Here is a 22936-nt window from a genome sequence, read left to right on the forward strand (position 1 = left end):
ATATTAACCCTAACCTAGAAGGTAACCCCAATATTAACCCTAACCTAGAGAGGATTAGGAGAGGACGTCATTATTATTCCTTGTTTGATTATAGATCCAATGGTGGTTACTGGTGAGAGTAGAGATGGGCAATATCCAGGGGATTGGGACAGGGTGACTGGGACAGGGTGACTGGGACAGGGTGACTGGGACAGGGTGACTGGGACAGGGTGACTGGGAGGGCATCAGACACTACTCTGAGGTGAGATGGGCTATATACAGGGGATTGGGACAGGGTGACTGGGACAGGGTGACTGGGACAGGGTGACTGGGACAGGGTGACTGGGAGGGCATCAGACACTACTCTGAGGTGAGATGGGCTATATACAGGGGATTGGGACAGGGTGACTGGGACAGGGTGACTGGGACAGGGTGACTGGGAGGGCATCAGACACTACTCTGAGGTGAGATGGGCTATATACAGGGGATTGGGACAGGGTGACTGGGAGGACATCAGACACTACTCTGAGGTGAGATGGGCTATATACAGGGGATTGGGACAGGGTGACTGGGAGGACATCAGACACTACTCTGAGGTGAGATGGGCTATATACAGGGGATTGGGACAGGGTGACTGGGAGGACATCAGACACTACTCTGAGGTGAGATGGGCTATATACAGGGGATTGGGACAGGGTGACTGGGAGGACATCAGACACTACTCTGAGGTGAGATGGGCTATATACAGGGGATTGGGACAGGGTGACTGGGAGGACATCAGACACTACTCTGAGGTGAGATGGGCTATATACAGGGGATTGGGACAGGGTGACTGGGAGGACATCAGACACTACTCTGGGGTGAGATGGGCTATATACAGGGGATTGGGACAGGGTGACTGGGAGGACATCAGACACTACTCTGAGGTGAGATGGGCTATATACAGGGGATTGGGACAGGGTGACTGGGACAGGGTGACTGGGAGGGCATCAGACACTACTCTGAGGTGAGATGGGCTATATACAGGGGATTGGGACAGGGTGACTGGGAGGGCATCAGACACTACTCTGAGGTGAGATGGGCTATATACAGGGGATTGGGACAGGGTGACTGGGAGGACATCAGACACTACTCTGAGGTGAGATGGGCTATATACAGGGGATTGGGACAGGGTGACTGGGACAGGGTGACTGGGACAGGGTGACTGGGACAGGGTGACTGGGAGGGCATCAGACACTACTCTGAGGTGAGATGGGCTATATACAGGGGATTGGGACAGGGTGACTGGGACAGGGTGACTGGGACAGGGTGACTGGGAGGGCATCAGACACTACTCTGAGGTGAGATGGGCTATATACAGGGGATTGGGACAGGGTGACTGGGAGGACATCAGACACTACTCTGAGGTGAGATGGGCTATATACAGGGGATTGGGACAGGGTGACTGGGAGGACATCAGACACTACTCTGAGGTGAGATGGGCTATATACAGGGGATTGGGACAGGGTGACTGGGAGGACATCAGACACTACTCTGAGGTGAGATGGGCTATATACAGGGGATTGGGACAGGGTGACTGGGAGGACATCAGACACTACTCTGAGGTGAGATGGGCTATATACAGGGGATTGGGACAGGGTGACTGGGAGGACATCAGACACTACTCTGAGGTGAGATGGGCTATATACAGGGGATTGGGACAGGGTGACTGGGAGGGCATCAGACACTACTCTGAGGTGAGATGGGCTATATACAGGGGATTGGGACAGGGTGACTGGGAGGACATCAGACACTACTCTGGGGTGAGATGGGCTATATACAGGGGATTGGGACAGGGTGACTGGGAGGACATCAGACACTACTCTGAGGTGAGATGGGCTATATACAGGGGATTGGGACAGGGTGACTGGGAGGGCATCAGACACTACTCTGAGGTGAGATGGGCTATATACAGGGGATTGGGACAGGGTGACTGGGAGGACATCAGACACTACTCTGAGGTGAGATGGGCTATATACAGGGTGACTGGGACAGGGTGACTGGGAGGACATCAGACACTACTCTGAGGTGAGATGGGCTATATACAGGGGATTGGGACAGGGTGACTGGGAGGGCATCAGACACTACTCTGAGGTGAGATGGGCTATATACAGGGGATTGGGACAGGGTGACTGGGAGGACATCAGACAGTACTCTGAGGTGAGATGGGCTATATACAGGGGATTGGGACAGGGTGACTGGGACAGGGTGACTGGGACAGGGTGACTGGGAGGACATCAGACACTACTCTGAGGTGAGATGGGCTATATACAGGGGATTGGGACAGGGTGACTGGGAGGACATCAGACACTACTCTGAGGTGAGATGGGCTATATACAGGGGATTGGGACAGGGTGACTGGGAGGACATCAGACAGTACTCTGAGGTGAGATGGGCTATATACAGGGGATTGGGACAGGGTGACTGGGAGGACATCAGACACTACTCTGAGGTGAGATGGGCTATATACAGGGGATTGGGACAGGGTGACTGGGAGGGCATCAGACACTACTCTGAGGTGAGATGGGCTATATACAGGGGATTGGGACAGGGTGACTGGGAGGGCATCAGACAGTACTCTGAGGTGAGATGGGCTATATACAGGGGATTGGGACAGGGTGACTGGGACAGGGTGACTGGGACAGGGTGACTGGGAGGACATCAGACACTACTCTGAGGTGAGATGGGCTATATACAGGGGATTGGGACAGGGTGACTGGGAGGGCATCAGACAGTACTCTGAGGTGAGATGGGCTATATACAGGGGATTGGGACAGGGTGACTGGGACAGGGTGACTGGGACAGGGTGACTGGGAGGACATCAGACACTACTCTGAGGTGAGATGAGCTATATACAGGGGATTGGGACAGGGTGACTGGGAGGACATCAGACACTACTCTGAGGTGAGATGGGCTATATACAGGGGATTGGGACAGGGTGACTGGGACAGGGTGACTGGGAGGGCATCAGACACTACTCTGAGGTGAGATGGGCTATATACAGGGGATTGGGACAGGGTGACTGGGACAGGGTGACTGGGAGGGCATCAGACACTACTCTGAGGTGAGATGGGCTATATACAGGGGATTGGGACAGGGTGACTGGGAGGACATCAGACACTACTCTGAGGTGAGATGGGCTATATACAGGGGATTGGGACAGGGTGACTGGGAGGGCATCAGACACTACTCTGAGGTGAGATGGGCTATATACAGGGGATTGGGACAGGGTGACTGGGAGGACATCAGACACTACTCTGAGGTGAGATGGGCTATATACAGGGGATTGGGACAGGGTGACTGGGAGGACATCAGACACTACTATGAGGTGAGATGGGCTATATACAGGGGACTGGGACAGGGTGACTGGGACAGGGTGACTGGGACAGGGTGATTGGGACAGGGTGACTGGGAGGGCATCAGACACTACTCTGAGGTGAGATGGGCTATATACAGGGGATTGGGACAGGGTGACTGGGAGGACATCAGACACTACTATGAGGTGAGATGGGCTATATACAGGGGATTGGGACAGGGTGACTGGGAGGGCATCAGACACTACTCTGAGGTGAGATGGGCTATATACAGGGGATTGGGACAGGGTGACTGGGAGGACATCAGACACTACTCTGAGGTGAGATGGGCTATATACAGGGGATTGGGACAGGGTGACTGGGAGGGCATCAGACACTACTCTGAGGTGAGATGGGCTATATACAGGGGATTGGGACAGGGTGACTGGGACAGGGTGACTGGGAGGGCATCAGACACTACTCTGAGGTGAGATGGGCTATATACAGGGGATTGGGACAGGGAGACTGGGAGGGCATCAGACACTACTCTGAGGTGAGATGGGCTATATACAGGGGATTGGGACAGGGTGACTGGGACAGGGTGACTGGGAGGGCATCAGACACTACTCTGAGGTGAGATGGGCTATATACAGGGGATTGGGACAGGGTGACTGGGACAGGGTGACTGGGACAGGGTGACTGGGACAGGGTGACTGGGACAGGGTGACTGGGACAGGGTGACTGGGACAGGGTGACTGGGAGGACATCAGACACTACTCTGAGGTGAGATGGGCTATATACAGGGGATTGGGACAGGGTGACTGGGAGGACATCAGACACTACTCTGAGGTGAGATGGGCTATATACAGGGGATTGGGACAGGGTGACTGGGAGGACATCAGACACTACTCTGAGGTGAGATGGGCTATATACAGGGGATTGGGACAGGGTGACTGGGACAGGGTGACTGGGAGGGCATCAGACACTACTCTGAGGTGAGATGGGCTATATACAGGGGATTGGGACAGGGTGACTGGGAGGGCATCAGACACTACTCTGAGGTGAGATGGGCTATATACAGGGGATTGGGACAGGGTGACTGGGAGGGCATCAGACACTACTCTGAGGTGAGATGGGCTATATACAGGGGATTGGGACAGGGTGACTGGGACAGGGTGACTGGGACAGGGTGACTGGGACAGGGTGACTGGGACAGGGTGACTGGGACAGGGTGACTGGGACAGGGTGACTGGGACAGGGTGACTGGGAGGGCATCAGACACTACTCTGAGGTGAGATGGGCTATATACAGGGGATTGGGACAGGGTGACTGGGACAGGGTGACTGGGAGGGCATCAGACACTACTCTGAGGTGAGATGGGCTATATACAGGGGATTGGGACAGCTTGTGGAAGGCTACCTGAAACTTTTGACCTAAGTTAAACAATGCTTCCAAATACTAATTGAGTGTTTGTAAACTTCTGACCAACTGGGAATGTGATTAAACAAATAAAAGCTGAAATAAATCACTCTACTATTATTCTGACATTTCACATTCTTACAATAATGTGTTGATCCTAACTGACCTAAAACAGGGACTTTTTACTGGGATTAAATGTCAGGAATTGTGAAAAACTGAGTTTAAATGTATTTGGCTAAGGTGTTTGTAAACGTCCGATTTCAACTGTATGTGTGTGTATGGCGTCGATATGCATGTGTGTGCGCATGTGTTTTGTGTGTGTGTGTGTGTGTGTGTGTGTTGTATGTGTGGTTAAGTTCAGTTAGTGTACATTGAGCAAGACAGTCAGGACATAAAATAAGGGATTCATGTGTTTTGATTAACTGTTCAGCAGTCTAATGGCTTGGGGGTAGAAGCTGTTCAGCAGTCTGATGGCTTGGGGTAGAAGCTGTTCAGCAGTCTTATGGCTTGGGGGTAGAAGCTGTTCAGCAGTCTGATGGCTTGGGGGTAGAAGCTGTTCAGCAGTCTTATGGCTGGGGGGTAGAAGCTGTTCAGCAGTCTAATGGCTTGGGGGTAGAAGCTGTTCAGCAGTCTGATGGCTTGGGGTAGAAGCTGTTCAGCAGTCTGATGGCTTGGGGGTAGAAGCTGTTCAGCAGTCTGATGGCTTGGGGGGAGAAGCTGTTCAGCAGTCTTATGGCTTGGGGGTAGAAGCTGTTCAGCAGTCTGATGGCTTGGGGGTAGAAGCTGTTCAGCAGTCTGATGGCTTGGGGGTAGAAGCTGTTCAGCAGTCTGATGGCTTGGGGGTAGAAGCTGTTCAGCAGTCTGATGGCTTGGGGGTAGAAGCTGTTCAGCAGTCTAATGGCTTGGGGATGGAAGCTGTTCAGCAGTCTAATGGCTTGGGGATGGAAGCTGTTCAGCAGTCTTATGGCTTGGGGATAGAAGCTGTTCAGCAGTCTAATGGCTGGGGGGTAGAAGCTGTTCAGCAGTCTGATGGCTTGGGGGTAGAAGCTGTTCAGCAGTCTAATGGCTGGGGGGTAGAAGCTGTTCAGCAGTCTGATGGCTTGGGGGTAGAAGCTGTTCAGCAGTCTAATGGCTTGGGGGTAGAAGCTGTTGAGCAGTCTAATGGCTTGGGGGTAGAAGCTGTTCAGCAGTCTAATGGCTTGGGGGTAGAAGCTGTTCAGCAGTCTAATGGCTTGGGGGTAGAAGCTGTTCAGCAGTCTTATGGCTTGGGGGTAGAAGCTGTTCAGCAGTCTTATGGCTTGGGGGTAGAAGCTGTTCAGCAGTCTGATGGCTTGGGGGTAGAAGCTGTTCAGCAGTCTAATGGCTTGGGGGTAGAAGCTGTTCAGCAGTCTTATGGCTTGGGGGTAGAAGCTGTTCAGCAGTCTGATGGCTTGGGGGTAGAAGCTGTTCAGCAGTCTAATGGCTTGGGGGTAGAAGCTGTTCAGCAGTCTAATGGCTTGGGGGTAGAAGCTGTTCAGCAGTCTTATGGCTTGGGGGTAGAAGCTGTTCAGCAGTCTGATGGCTTGGGGTAGAAGCTGTTCAGCAGTCTGATGGCTTGGGGGTAGAAGCTGTTCAGCAGTCTTATGGCTTGGGGGTAGAAGCTGTTCAGCAGTCTGATGGCTTGGGGTAGAAGCTGTTCAGCAGTCTAATGGCTTGGGGGTAGAAGCTGTTCAGCAGTCTAATGGCTTGGGGGTAGAAGCTGTTCAGCAGTCTGATGGCTTGGGGGTAGAAGCTGTTCAGCAGTCTAATGGCTTGGGGTAGAAGCTGTTCAGCAGTCTTATGGCTTGGGGGTAGAAGCTGTTCAGCAGTCTGATGGCTTGGGGGTAGAAGCTGTTCAGCAGTCTTATGGCTGGGGGGTAGAAGCTGTTCAGCAGTCTAATGGCTTGGGGGTAGAAGCTGTTCAGCAGTCTAATGGCTTGGGGGTAGAAGCTGTTCAGCAGTCTAATGGCTTGGGGGTAGAAGCTGTTCAGCAGTCTAATGGCTTGGGGATGGAAGCTGTTCAGCAGTCTTATGGCTTGGGGGTAGAAGCTGTTCAGCAGTCTGATGGCTTGGGGTAGAAGCTGTTCAGCAGTCTGATGGCTTGGGGGTAGAAGCTGTTCAGCAGTCTTATGGCTTGGGGGTAGAAGCTGTTCAGCAGTCTAATGGCTTGGGGATGGAAGCTGTTCAGCAGTCTGATGGCTTGGGGGTAGAAGCTGTTCAGGAGCCTTTTGGACCTTGACTTGGTGCTCTGGTACCGCTTGCCGTGCAGTAGCAGAGAGAACAGTCTATGACTAGGGTGGCTGGAGTCGTTAACAATTTTTAGGGCCTTCCTCTGACACGCCTGGTATAGAGGTCCTGGATGGCAAGAAACTCGGACCAAGTAATGTACTGGGCCGTACGCACTACCCTCTGTAGCGCCTTGCGGTTGGATGCCGTGCAGCATATCAAGTGGTGATGCAACCAGTCAGGATGCTCTCAATGGTGCAGATTTTTGAGGATCTGAGGTCCCAAATCTTTTTTTGCCTCCAGAGGGAGAATAGGCGTTGTCGTGCCCTCTTCATGACTGTCTTGGTGTGTTTGGACCTTGATAAATCCTTAGCGATGTGGACACCAAGGAACTTGAAGCTCTCAACCTGCTCCACTACAGCCCCATCGATGAGAATGGGGGCGTGCTCGGTCCTGATTTTCCTGTAGTCCACGATAAGATCCTTTGTCTTGCTCGCGCTGAGTGACAGGTTGTCGTCATGGTACCACTGTCGTGTCTTCAGAAAACTTAATGATGTGTGTTGGAGCCATGCGTGGCCATGCAGTCGTGGGTGAACAGGGAATACAGGAGGGGACTAAGCACACACCCCTGAGGGTCACTGTGGGAACGACGTCATCGATGCACTTATTTATGAAGCAGAGTCACTTCCTGCTTTAGTTTTTGCATGTAAGCAGGGGGTTAGAGTTACGGTCAGATTTGCCAAGGGAGGGAGAGCTTTGTATGCATCTCTTTGTGTTTGATTTACCTTTATTTATTTAACTAGGCAAGTCAGTTAAGAACAAATTCTTATTTTCAATGACGGCCTGGGAACAGTGGGTTAACTGCCTGTTCAGGGACAGAACGACAGATTAGTACCTTGTCAGCTCGAGGATTTGAACTTGCAACCTTCCGGTGTGTGGAGTAAAGGTGGTCTATAATTTTTATTTTGTTATTATTTTACTGTAGTTACATGTGACATGCTGGTAGAACGGATTATAGTTTCATTAAAACCACCGGCCACTAGGAGTGCCACCTCAGGATGAGCATATTGTTGTTTTCTTATGGCCATCACTCGCTGTTTTCTTATGGCCATCACTCGTTGAATGCAGCCTTAGTGTCAGCATCCTCTTGTAGTGGTAAATAGTGTCGTGGAATTATTCAGTACATAATATTTCTCCAATACCGGAGCATGTGAGTTGAAATTAAAAGACAGAGGTTGATAAATAGTAGTAGGAGTAGATAGTGTGGTCTGGAGCTTATGAGGTATTCTAACTGACTGGGTAGTTAGGGTTAGGTGTGATAGGGTTAGGTGTGATAGGGTTAGGTGTGATAGGGTTAGGTGTGATAGGGTTAGGTGTGATGTGGTTAGGGGCGATTTGGTTAGGGGCGATGTGGTTAGGGGCGATGTGGTTAGGTGTGATGTGGTTAGGGGCGATGTGGTTAGGGTTAGCATTAGGTGTTAGACTCTTGTAAGACTCTCTTCTCTGTATACATCAATGATGTTGATCTTCCTGCTGGTGATTCTCTGATCCACCTCTACGCAGACGACACCATTCTGTATACATTTGGCCCTTCTTTGGACACTGTGTTAACAACCTTCCTGACGAGCTTCAATGCCATACAACACTCCTTCCGTGGCCTCCAACTGCTCTTAAATGCAAGTAAAACTAAATGCATGCTCTTCAATCGATCACTGCCCGCACCTGCTCGCCAGTCCAGCATCACTACTCTGGACGGTTCTGACTTAGACTATGTGGACAACGACAAATACCTGGGTGTCTGGTCAGACTGTAAACTCTCCTTCCAGACTCACATTAAGCATCTCCAATACAAAATTAAATCTGGAATCGGCTTCCTATTTCGCAACAAAGCATCCTTCACTCATGCTGCCAAACATAACCCTGTAAAACTGACAATCCTACCGATCCTTGACTTCGGTGATGTCATCTATAAAATAGCCTCCAACACTCTGCTCTACAAACTGGATGTAGTCTATCACAGTGCCATCCGTTTTGTCACCAAAACCCATACACTACCCACCATTGCGACCTGTACGCTCTCGTTGGCTGGCCATCGCTTCATACTCGTTGCCAAACCCACTGGCTCCAGGTCATCTACAAGTCTTTTCTAGGTAAAGCCCCGCCTTCTCAGTTCACTGGTCACCATAGCAGCACCCACTCATACCTGCTGGAGCGCGTGCTACATCCCACTGGTCATCCTAAAAGCCAATTCCTACTTTGGCCGTATTTCCTTCCAGTTCTCTGCTGTCAATGACTGGAACGAACTACAAAAATCTCTGAAGCTGGAGACTCACATCTCCCTCACCTGCTTTAAGCACCAGCTGTCAGAGCAGCTCATAGATCACTGTACCTGTACATAGCTGATCTGTAAATAGCCCATCCAACTACCTCATCCCCATACAGTATTTATTTATCTATCTTGCTCCTTTGCACCCCAGTATCTCTACCTGCACATTCATCTTCTGCACATCTATCACTCCAGTGTTTAATTGCTATATCATAATTACCTCGCCACAAAGCCTATTTTATTGCCTTACCTCCCTTATCTTACCTCATTTGCAAACACTGCATATATACTCTTTCCCCTACTGTATTATTGACTGTATGTTTGTTATTTCCATGTGTAACTCTGTGTTGTTGTTTCTGTAGCACTGCTTTGCTTTATCTTGGCCAGGTCGCAGTTGGTCAGTTGTAAATGAGAACTTGTTCTCAACTAGCCTACGTGGTTAGGTGAGATGTGGTTAGGGTTAGGTGAGACGTGGTTAGGGTTAGGTGAGACGTGGTTAGGGTGAGGTGAGACGTGGTTAGGGTGAGGTGAGACGTGGTTAGGGTTAGGTGAGACGTGGTTAGGGTGAGGTGAGACGTGGTTAGGGTTAGGTGTGATGTGCTTAGGGTTAGGTGAGACGTGGTTAGGGTTAGGTGAGACGTGGTTAGGGTTAGGTGTGATGTGGTTAGGGTTAGGTGTGATGTGGTTAGGGTTAGGTGTGATGTGGTTAGGGTTAGGTGAGACGTGGTTAGGGTTAGGTGAGACGTGGTTAGGGTTAGGTGAGACGTGGTTAGGGTTAGGTGAGACGTGGTTAGGGTTAGGTGAGACGTGGTTAGGGTTAGGTGAGACGTGGTTAGGTGAGACGTGGTTGTTTATGTGATGTGGTTGTTTGTGTGATGTGGTTGTTTGTGTGATGTTATTAAGTATTGTTTTAAAAATATAAAATCATACAAGAATAATAATAAGAAAAACAACAAGAACAAGAAGGAGATCAAGACAAGAAGAACAAAACCTGTATCTCTTCTAACCTTGACCTTCAGTCCTTTCAGCTCCCTCTGTAGACTCTCCTTCTCCAGGGCTAGACGCTCCATCTGGCAACACAGGGCCTGGACCTGACCATCCCTGTCCAGGAGGAGGGCTTCCATCTGGGCTAGGTCCAACTGTGGGAACCCTGGGGCTGGAGGTGAGGCAGGTACTGGAGTTAATACTGGCGCTGGTCGCATCTCCCTCTGGGTGCTCCTCAAGGTCTGCTGAAGCAGTCTGACCAGCTCCTGGTGGATGAGAGAAGACAGTGGTGGTCCTGTATGGATCAGTTGGTAGAGCATGGCTCTTGCAATGCCAGCATTGTGAGTGCGATTCCCAGGGCCAACCACATGCAAAACGTATGCAGGCCTGACTGTAAATCACTTTGGATAAACGGTGTCTGCAAAACGGATTACATTTAGATGTTAGTCATTGAGCAGACGCTTATCAAGGAGCAGTAAGGGTTAAGTGCCTTACTTAAGGACAAAGCAACATTTCTCATCTAGTCGGCTTTGGGAATTGAACCAGTACCCTTTAGGTTACTGGATCAACGCTCTAACAGAAGGGCTACCTGTTCAAATGAGTTAGTTACTACCGGGCATGCTGCTACCTGCTACCCTAATGAGTTGGTTACTACTGGGCAAGCTGCTACCTGCTACCCTAATGAGTTAGTTACTACTGGGCATGCTGCTACCTGCTACCCTAATGAGTTAGTTACTACTGGGCAAGCTGCTACCTGCTACCCTAATGAGTTAGTTAATACTGGGCATGCTGCTACCCTAATGAGTTAGTTACTACTGGGCAAGCTGCTACCTGCTACCCTAATGAGTTGGTTACTACTGGGCACGCTGCTACCTGCTACCCTAATGAGTTAGTTACTACTGGGCATGCTGCTACCCTAATGAGTTAGTTACTACTGGGCATGCTGCTACCTGCTACCCTAATGAGTTAGTTACTACTGGGCATGCTGCTACCCTAATGAGTTAGTTACTACTGGGCATGCTGCTACCCTAATGAGTTAGTTACTACTGGGCATGCTGCTACCTGCTACCCTAATGAGTTAGTTACTACTGGGCATGCTGCTACCTGCTACCCTAATGAGTTAGTTACTACTGGGCAAGCTGCTACCTGCTACCCTAATGAGTTAGTTACTACTGGGCATGCTGCTACCCTAATGAGTTAGTTACTACTGGGCATGCTCCTACCCTAATGAGTTGGTTACTACTGGGCACGCTGCTACCTGCTACCCTAATGAGTTAGTTACTACTGGGCATGCTGCTACCCTAATGAGTTAGTTACTACTGGGCATGCTGCTACCTGCTACCCTAATGAGTTAGTTACTACTGGGCATGCTGCTACCTGCTACCCTAATGAGTTAGTTACTACTGGGCATGCTGCTACCTGCTACCCTAATGAGTTAGTTACGACTGGGCATGCTGCTACCTGCTACCCTAATGAGTTAGTTACTACTGGGCATGCTGCTACCCTAATGAGTTAGTTACTACGGGGCATGCTGCTACCCTAATGAGTTAGTTACTACTGGGCATGCTGCTACCTGCTACCCTAATGAGTTAGTTACTACTGGGCATGCTGCTACCCTAATGAGTTAGTTACTACTGGGCACGCTGCTACCTGCTACCCTAATGAGTTAGTTACTACTGGGCATGCTGCTACCCTAATGAGTTAGTTACTACTGGGCACGCTGCTACCTGCTACCCTAATGAGTTAGTTACTACTGGGCAAGCTGCTAACCTAATGAGTTAGTTACTACTGGACACGCTGCTACCCAAATGAGTTAGTTACTACTGGGCATGCTGCTACTCTAATGAGTTAGTTACTACTGGGCACGCTGCTACCCTAATGAGTTAGTTACTACTGGGCACGCTGCTACCCTAATGAGTTAGTTACTACTGGGCATGCTGCTACTCTAATGACTGAGTTACTACTGGGCATGCTGCTACCCGCTACCCTAATGAGTTAGTTACTACTGGGCACGCTGCTACACTAATGAGTTAGTTACTACTGGGCATGCTGCTACCCTAATGAGTTAGTTACTACTGGACATGCTGCTACCTGCTATTCTAATGAGTTAGTTCATACAGGGCACGCAGCTACCCTAATGAGTTAGTTACTACTGGACATGCTGCTACCTGCTACCCAAATGAGTTAGTTCCTACTGGGCATGCTGCTACCTGCTACCCTAATGAGTTATTTACTACTGGGCATGCTGCTACCTGCTACCCTAATGAGTTAGTTACTACTGGGCATGCTGCTACCCTAATGAGTTAGTTACTACTGGGCATGCTGCTACCTGCTACCCTAATGAGTTAGTTACTACTGGGCATGCTGCTACCTGCTACCCTAATGAGTTAGTTACGACTGGGCATGCTGCTACCTGCTACCCTAATGAGTTAGTTACTACTGGGCATGCTGCTACCCTAATGAGTTAGTTACTACGGGGCATGCTGCTACCCTAATGAGTTAGTTACTACTGGGCATGCTGCTACCTGCTACCCTAATGAGTTAGTTACTACTGGGCATGCTGCTACCCTAATGAGTTAGTTACTACTGGGCATGCTGCTACCTGCTACCCTAATGAGTTAGTTACTACTGGGCATGCTGCTACCCTAATGAGTTAGTTACTACTGGGCACGCTGCTACCTGCTACCCTAATGAGTTAGTTACTACTGGGCAAGCTGCTAACCTAATGAGTTAGTTACTACTGGACACGCTGCTACCCAAATGAGTTAGTTACTACTGGGCATGCTGCTACTCTAATGAGTTAGTTACTACTGGGCACGCTGCTACCCTAATGAGTTAGTTACTACTGGGCACGCTGCTACCCTAATGAGTTAGTCATTAGAGTAGCAGCATGCCCAGTAGTTACTGAGTTACTACTGGGCATGCTGCTACCCGCTACCCTAATGAGTTAGTTACTACTGGGCACGCTGCTACACTAATGAGTTAGTTACTACTGGGCATGCTGCTACCCTAATGAGTTAGTTACTACTGGACATGCTGCTACCTGCTATTCTAATGAGTTAGTTCATACAGGGCACGCAGCTACCCTAATGAGTTAGTTACTACTGGACATGCTGCTACCTGCTACCCAAATGAGTTAGTTCCTACTGGGCATGCTGCTACCTGCTACCCTAATGAGTTATTTACTACTGGGCATGCTGCTACCTGCTACCCTAATGAGTTAGTTACTAATATAATAAATAAATAATAATATTAATACTACTAGATATGCTGCTACCCTAATGAAAAAGTTACTACTGGACATGCTGCTACCTGCTACCCTAATGAGTTAGTTACTACTGGGCATGCTGCTACCTGCTACCCTAATGAGTTAGTTACTACTGGGCATGCTGCTACCTGCTACCCTAATTAGTTAGTTACCAAAGGGCACACTGCTACCCTAATGAGTTAGTTACTACTAGGCATGCTGCTACCTGCTACCCTAATCAGTTAGTTACTACTGGGCACGCTGCTACCCTAATGAGTTAGTTACTACCGGGCATGCTGATACCCTAATGAGTAATTTACTACCGGGCATGCTGCTACCCTAATGAGTTATTTACTACTGGGCACGCTGCTACCCTAATGTGTTAGTTACTACTGGGCATGCTGCTACCCTAATGAGTAAGTTCCTAATGGGCATGCTTCTACCTCCTACCCTCATGAGTTAGTTACTACCGGGCATGCTGCTACCCTAATGAGTTAGTTACTACTGGGCACGCTGCTACCCTAATCAGTTAGTTACTACTGGGCACGCTGCTACCCTAATGAGTTAGTTACTACTGGGCACGCTGCTACCCTAACGAGTTAGTTACTACTGGGCATGCTGCTACCCTAATGAGTAAGATATTAATAAGGCATGCTTCTACCTGCTACCGTAATGAGTTAGTTACTACTGGGCATGCTGCGACCTTAATGAGTAAGTTCCTAATGGGCATGCTTCTACCTCCTACCCTCATGAGTTAGTTACTACCGGGCATGCTGCTACCCTAATGAGTTAGTTACTACTGGGCATGCCGCTACCTGCAACCCAAATTAGTTAGTTACTACTGGGCAGACTGCTACCTGCTACCCTAATGAGTTAGTTACTACTGGGCATGCTGCTACCTGCTACCCAAATAGGTTAGTTACTACTGGGCACGCTACTACCTGCTACTCTAATGAGTTATATACTAGTGGGCACGCTGCTACCTGCTACTCTAATGAGCTATTTACTACTGGGCACGCTGCTACTCTAATGAGTTAGTTACTACTGGGCATGCTTCTACCTCCTACCCTCATGAGTTAGTTATTACCGGGCATGCTGCTACCCTAATGAGTAATTTACTACCGGGCATGCTGCTACCCTAATGAGTTAGTTACTACTAGGCGCACTGCTACACTAATGAGTTAGTTACTACCGGGCATGCTGCTACCCTAATGAGTTAGTTACTACTGGCCATGCTGCTACCTGCTACCCTAATGAGTAAGATATTAATAGGCATGCTGCTACCTGCTACCTTAATGAGTAAGATATTAATAAGGCATGCTGCTACCTGCTACCCTAATGAGTTGCTACCTGCTACCCTAATGAGTTAGTTACTACTGGGCATACTGCTACCTTTTAACCTAATGAGTTAGTTACTACTGGGCATGCTGCTACCTGCTACTCTCACGAGTTAGTTACTACAGGGCATGCTGCTACCTCCTACCCTCATGAGTTAGTTACTACCGGGCATGCTGCTACCCTAATGAGTTAGTTACTACTGGGCATGCCGCTACCTGCAACCCAAATTAGTTAGTTACTACTGGGCAGACTGCTACCTGCTACCCTAATGAGTTAGTTACTACTGGGCATGCTGCTACCTGCTACCCAAATAGGTTAGTTACTACTGGGCACGCTACTACCTGCTACTCTAATGAGTTATATACTAGTGGGCACGCTGCTACCTGCTACTCTAATGAGCTATTTACTACTGGGCACGCTGCTACTCTAATGAGTTAGTTACTACAGGGCATGCTGCTAGCCTAATGAGTAAGATATTAATAAGGCATGCTGATACCTGCTACCGTAATGAGTTAGTTACTACTGGGCATGCTTCTACCTCCTATCCTCATGAGTTAGTTATTACCGGGCATGCTGCTACCCTAATGAGTAATTTACTACCGGGCATGCTGCTACCCTAATGAGTTAGTTACTACTAGGCGCACTGCTACACTAATGAGTTAGTTACTACCGGGCATGCTGCTACCCTAATGAGTTAGTTACTACTGGGCATGCTGCTACCTGCTACCCTAATGAGTTAGTTACTACTGGGCATGCTGCTACCTGCTACCCTAATGAGTAAGATATTAATAGGCATGCTGCTACCTGCTACCTTAATGAGTTGCTACCTGCTACCCTAATGAGTTAGTTACTACTGGGCATACTGCTACCTTTTAACCTAATGAGTTAGTTACTACTGGGCATGCTGCTACCTGCTACTCTCACGAGTTAGTTACTACTGGGCATCCTGCTACCATAATGAGTCAGTAACTACTGGACATGCTGCTACCTGCTACCCTAATGAGTTAGTTACTAATGGACATGCTGCTACCTGCTACCCTAATGAGTTAGTTACTACTGGGCATGCTGCTACCTGCCACTCCAGTGAGTTAGTTACTACCGGGAACACTGCTACCCTAATGAGACAGTAACTACTGGACATACTGCTATACTTGCTATCTGCCACTCCAGTGAGTTAGTTTCTACTGGGCATGCTGCTACCTGCTACCCTAATGAGTTAGTTACTACTGGGCATGCTGCTACCTGCTACCCTAATGAGTTAGTTACTACTGGGCATGCTGCTACCTGCTACCCTAATGAGTTAGTTACTACTGGGCATGCTGCTACCCTAATGAGTAAGATATTAATAGGCATGCTGCTACCTGCTACCTTAATGAGTAAGATATTAATAAGGCATGCTGCTACCTGCTACCCTAATGAGTTGCTACCTGCTACCCTAATGAGTTAGTTACTACTGGGCATGCTGCTACCTTTTAACCTAATGAGTTAGTTACTACTGGGCATGCTGCTACCTGCTACTCTCACGGGTTAGTTACTACTGGGCATGCTGCTACCATAATGAGTCAGTAACTACTGGACATGCTGCTACCTGCTACCCTAATGAGTTAGTTACTACTGGACATGCTGCTACCTGCTACCCTAATGAGTTAGTTACTACTGGGCATGCTGCTACCTGCTACCTTAATGAGTAACATATTAATAAGGCATGCTGCTACCTGCTACCCTAATGAGTTGCTACCTGCTACTCTAACGAGTTAGTTACTACTGTGCATGCTGCTATCTGCTACCCTAATGAGTTAGTTACTACTGGGCACGCTGCTACCCTAATGAGTTAGTTACTACTGGGCATGCTGCTACCCTAATGAGTTAGTTACTACTGGGCATGCTGCTACCCTAATGAGTTAGTTACTACTGGACATGCTGCTACCTGCTACCCTAATGAGTTAGTTCATACAGGGCACGCAGCTACCCTAATGAGTCCGTAACTACTGGACATGCTGCTACCTGCTACCCTAATGAGTTAGTTACTACTGGACATGCTGCTACCTGCTACCCTAATGAGTTAGTTACTACTGGGCATGCTGCTACCTGCCACTCCAGTGAGTTAGTTAATACCGGGAACACTGCTACCCTAATGAGTTAGTTACTACTGGGCATGCTGCTACCTGCTACCCTAATGAGTAAAATATTAATAGGCATGCTGCTACCTGCTACCTTAATGAGTAAGATATTAATAAGGCATGCTGCTACCTGCTACCCTAATGAGTTGCTACCTGCTACCCTAATGAGTTAGTTACTACTGGGCATGCTGCTACCTTTTAACCTAATGAGTTAGTTACTACTGGGCATTCTGCTACCTGCTACTCTAACAAGTTAGTTACTACTGGGCATGCTGCTACCCTAATGAGTTAGTTACTACTGGGCATGCTGCTATCTGCTACCCTAATGAGTTAGTTACTACTGGGCATGCTGCTACCCTAATGAGTTAGTTACTACGGGGCATGCTGCTACCCTAATGAGTTAGTTACTACTGGGCATGCTGCTATCTGCTACCCTAATGAGTTAGTTACTACTGGGCATGCTGCTACCCTAATGAGTTAGTTACTACTGGGCACGCGGCTACACAGAGAGCTAATATATATATATATATTTTTAATTTCACCTTTATTTAACCAGGTAGGCCAGTTGAGAACAAGTTTTCATTTACAACTTCGACCTGGCCAAGATAAAGCATAGCAGTGCGACACAAAAAACAAAGTTAAACAAACAAACGTACAGTCAATAACACAATAGAAACATCAATGTATAGTGTAGAAGATTAGGCAGTTAAGGCAATAAATAGGACAGAGGCAAAATAATTACAATTTAGCATGAACACTGGAGTGATAGATCTGCAGATGATGATGTGCAAGTAGAGATTCTGGGGTGCAAAGGAGCAAGAAGATCAATAACAATATGGGGATGAGGTGTGCTATTTACATATTGGCTGTGTACAGGTGCAGTGATCAGTAAACTGCTCTGACATTTGGTGCTTAAAGTTAGATAGGGAGATATAAGTCTCCAACTTCAGTCATTTTTGTAATTCGTTCCAGTCATTGGCAGCACAGAACTGGAAGGAAATGTGGCCAAAGGAAGTGTTGGTTTGGGGATGAACAGTGAAATATACCTGCTGCGATTACTGGGTGTTGCTATGGTGACCAGTGAGCTGAGATAAGGGTGGGCTTAACCTAGCAAAGACTTATAGATGACCTGGAGCCAGTGGGTTTGTCGACGAATATGTAGCGAGGGCCAGCCAACAAGAGCATACAGGTCGCAGTGGTGGGTAGGGTTTGGGGCTTTGGTGACAAAACGGATGGCACTGTGATAGTCTATATCCAGTTGTCGAGAAGAGTGTTGGAGGCTATTTGTAGATGACGTCGCCAAAGTCAAGGATCGGTAGGATAGTCAGTTTTACGAGGGTACGTTTGGCAATGTCATGACGTTGGCCTCTTTGGGTATAGCAAGCCCATCCCCCTCTCCCTGCACCCCCCTTTCTTCCTTCAACTAGGTTGCTGTGGTCAGAGACACATCGTAAATTCCTGAGAATCTCCTCATGGACACACAGTATGGAGAGAGTAGGTTTTCATGGAGAACAAAGGAATTCCTTCCACCTCACAGAACTTGAGGTCTGAACAAATTTCATGTTCCGGAGAAAGTATTTTTTTTTTTTTTTTTTTTTTTTTTTTTTTTTTTTTTTTTTTAAATCGGTGAAGAATCCAGCTTCGAACTGGTCCGTTTGTCACAACTTGGGGAAGCTCATGGGAGAAGGTGTGGCTACATTACCATAACTCTGTTTATATAATAGCCCCAGATATGAGGTTTACATACCTTAAGGGAACATTTCGACAATCACCGTATAGTTAGTGAGAAAGTCCCTATTGGAACTGTACGGTCCCTTACTAGACGTCCGAAAACATTTTAGAAATTCGGGGACGGCGTCGGGCCGAGCGGTAGGGCCAGACCTACCGGGAAGTCATCAAATGAACTTTGTCGGACATTCGGTTTTCGTTTAATAAAATAAACAAATTTTAGCCCATTTTTGCGCAATGCCGGAATATCCCACAAGAGGGCATAAGCAATCATATTGCTATTGGACAAAACATCACGAATCACGACGTGCCATATCTCGGAAACCGAAAATATTTCGAAGCCGAAACTTGGTGAGCGTAGGTTTGGCATTATGGGAAGATGGCCCCGAACAAGATGGCGTCTAGGCCTCAACGGTTTTTGAGTTATGGCCATATTTCTGGGATTAAAGGTCCAAAATGAAAATAGAGAAAAGATTTTTCACTTCACGTCAAAGTCAAGGAGCCTCCGGTGTCAATAAAAAAAAAATCGGCCATTTATCTATCGTCATTTACGAGAAATCGTACGTTGACCAGATCGTGATGTTCAGATATAGGTGTTTTTTTTTTCAACGGTTACAGATCCAGTTGCAGGGTGTTCATACGAGTATTTTTAAAATGTGCTGCGGAGCTCTGCGACATTTCTGTGATTTTCTATGATTTTCTGAAATAACACACACTCACTAAACCCTCCGTAAATAACTCAGTTCTTAACGTAAAGACTTAAAACTCAGGATTCTGTAAAGGCATACCCCAATGAGGATATGAGTTTATTTATAGGTTCCTGTGCCAACCGGAAGTGCCATAATTGGTGTCTCGGGGGCTGTTTGGAAGGGTTAAAAAAATCAGATCTGTCCAAAACTTCATATGTGTGATTAGACAACCCCCATGAACTGTAAATCAGTCATTTTTCCCAACAGATGTCAAAGAAAAGCTCTCACACACACACACACAGCAAGGATGGAGTGACAAAGCGTGGTGTTTAAAGACACAGAGAGCAGGCAATGGCATAAACATAATCCCAAGGCAGGGCCGAGTCCAACGAGGTGCCCCGCTTGACCGTAGCTCGCTCGGTCTGAGCGCAGCGACCATGAGAAAAATAGGCCCACAATGAAGCCTGCACCACAATGTCATTTGATTTTGGGTGACAGCGGCGGAACCGTTAGGTTTAGAAGGACAATTCAAACACAGGACTGTTCCTAAGGTCCTCCCGATCTGTGCAAGCCTAACCTTGACTGTGTGGCATTAACCTTTCACAGTTAAAAGAAGGTGTTTACAAAAAAACAGTGTGCATTGACTTCTCTCCCCATAGGAATACATTGCCTGCTCCCCTAAATACAACCTGGAGTCTATATGGGTTATGAATGCTGTATGAACCTGTCTTCTATGACATTCCATCAGACCACTATGAGGTCTACCTGTGTCGATTCTAAGCTTCCTGGAGCAACCGGAAGTGGTTAGATTGACCCAAAAGGTATTTGGATGTACATCACCTCGAAAGGTGCCGAGGCCTCTGCATTATTCAACCCTGTGTAGATCAGTCAATTCTCAACTTAAAGACTTAAAACTCAGGATTCCCTAGGTTTCTATGTCAGTCAAGACATGTGTGTATTTATAGCTTCCTGTGCCAACCGGAAGTGCCATAATTGGTGTCTCAGGGGCTGTTTGGAAGGGTTAAAAAAATCAGATCTGTCCAAAACTTCATATGTGTGATTAGACAACCCCCATGAACTGTAAATCAGTCATTTTTCCCATAAAAATTCAAAGGAAAAATAAATCACACAGATACACAACTTGGATGGAGGGACGTATTGGGGTGTGTAGAGACTGACAGTGCCTCCAATAGTTAGCTTTGTTCGAGCTAAAAAAGAACCGTCAGACCTAGAGTTCCGAAACTTTAGAATCCTGTTCTAGACCTCAGGTAGATAGTGCGTGGTGAGTTACGGCGCTCTAGAATGTTCTCGGACCGAGAAACAGCGTCGAACATTTGCAATGACTTCAATTCATTTTGACCATTACGAAAATGGCGACATTTAGAAATGTCCCAGAGACACAAGACTAGGTGCATTGTGACCGTCTCGGCCCATAGAGACAGAACCCAACATCTCGGTCCGATAGCTCATTCAAGGACCCCGTAGCAAGGCATTGAAAAAAGTGGATTTTCAGCACCAATTAGGCTTTTACTCGGACACCAAATGACCTATCGGGCCGAAACTCGGGATTCGGGGTCGCCTCACATAGGACTACACATAATGTCCGAACTGGCCCCGCAGCTAGAAAGTAACTATGTGTTTTATGGTTTTTTAATGTTTTGTACCGAAGGCCTTGTGAATTTTGGGCCAGCTCTGAAGTATGTTATACTTGGCTCCTAAATGAGTTGGGAAAAGTGGGTTTGGTGTCAGTTTGTATCAGTTTGGTGTCAGAATGATATCAAATTGACTGATGGACGGTGACTTGCAGGTGACTCTTGTCCATTAGCAATATGTTTAAGCGGTGAGGTACCATCACCAAAAGCGACATTCTGAAATCAACCCAAACGAGCGATGGAGAGGTACCAGTATCACTGCCCAGACATCCCTATGTCATCGGGCCAGTCAATTTGGCATTCCTGCATGATTTTTATGGCATGACAAATTGGTAATGGTGACTGCCCAGTTAACCATATGGCAAATGCACAGTGACTTTGAAAGAGTGAGAAAAATCACCAAATGGACATTCTGGAATCAACCCTAACGAGTGATGGAGAGGTACCAGAATCACTGCCAAGCCATCCCGACTTCATCGGGCCAGTCAATTTGGCATTCCTGCAAACATTTTCAGTGACTTTGCAAAAGTAAGGAACATTTGCAATATGTTTTAACAGTGAGGTACCATCACCAAAAGCGACATTCTGAAATCAACCCAAACGAGCCATGGAGAGGTACCATAATCACTGCCCAGACATCCCGAGGTCATCGGGCCAGTCAATTTGGCATTCCTGCACAAATTTTCAGTGACTTTGCAAAAGTAAGGAACATTTGCAATATGTTTTAACAGTGAGGTACCATCACCAAAAGCGACATTCTGAAATCAACCCAAACGAGCGATGGAGAGGTACCAGAATAACTGCCCAGCCATCCCTATGTCATCGGGCCAGTCAATTTGGCATTCCTACATGATTTTTATGGCATGACAAATTGGTGATGGTGACTGCCCAGTTAACCATATGGCAAATGCACAGTGACTTTGCAAAAGTGAGAAAACATGACCAAATGGACATTCTGAAATCAACACAAACAATGGCATGACCATAGTGTCCAGACTGTGCCGAGTCCAACGAGGTGTCCCGCTTGACCGTAGCTCGCTCGGTCTGAGCGCGGCGACCATGAGAAAAATAGGCCCAATATGAAGCCTTCACCAGTACGTCATTTGATTTTGGGTGACAGCGGCGGAACCGTTAGGTTTAGAAAGACAATTCAACCACAGGACTGTTCCTAAGGTCCTCCCGATCTGTGCAAGCCTAACCTTGACTGTGTGGCATTAACCTTTCACAGTTAAAAGAAGGTGTTTACAAAAAAACAGTGTGCATTGACTTCTCTCCCCATAGGAATACATTGCCTGCTCCCCTAAATACAACCTGGGGTCTTTATGGGTTATGAATGCTGTATGAACCTGTCTTCTATGACATTCCATCAGACCACTATGAGGTCTACCTGTGTCGATTCTAAGCTTCCTGGAGCAACCGGAAGTGGTTAAATTGACCCAAAAGGTATTTGGATGTACATCACCTCGAAAGGTGCCGAGGCCTCTGCATTATTCAACCCTGTGTAGATCAGTCAATTCTCAACTTAAAGACTTAAAACTCAGGATTCCCTAGGTTTCTATGTCAGTCAAGACATGTGTGTATTTATAGCTTCCTGTGCCAACCGGAAGTGCCATAATTGGTGACTCAGGGGCTGTTTGGAAGGGTTAAAAAAATCAGATCTGTCCAAAACTTCATATGTGTGATTAGACAACCCCCATGAACTGTAAATCAGTCATTTTTCCCAACAGATGTCAAAGAAAAGCTCTCACACACACACACAGCAAGGATGGAGTGACAAAGCGTGGTGTTTAAAGACACAGAGAGCAGGCAATGGCATAAACATAATCCCAAGGCCGTGCCGAGTCCAACGAGGTGCCCCTCTTGACCGTAGCTCGCTCG

The 22936-nt window shown here is 47.6% G+C and overlaps 1 protein-coding gene across 1 annotated transcript in view; it reads right to left on the minus strand.

Moving 5' to 3' along the window:
• Nucleotides 1-22936, minus strand: part of tbc1d2b (TBC1 domain family, member 2B) — a 153879-nt gene that overhangs the window by 33459 nt on the left and 97484 nt on the right. The window contains exon 6 of the mRNA XM_064990241.1: nucleotides 10308-10550. Coding sequence (XP_064846313.1) covers nucleotides 10308-10550 — 243 coding nt within the window. The remainder of the gene's footprint in view (nucleotides 1-10307; nucleotides 10551-22936) is intronic.

Source organism: Oncorhynchus masou, chromosome 15 (assembly GCF_036934945.1).
Source record: "Oncorhynchus masou masou isolate Uvic2021 chromosome 15, UVic_Omas_1.1, whole genome shotgun sequence".
Lineage (NCBI taxonomy): Eukaryota > Metazoa > Chordata > Actinopteri > Salmoniformes > Salmonidae > Oncorhynchus > Oncorhynchus masou.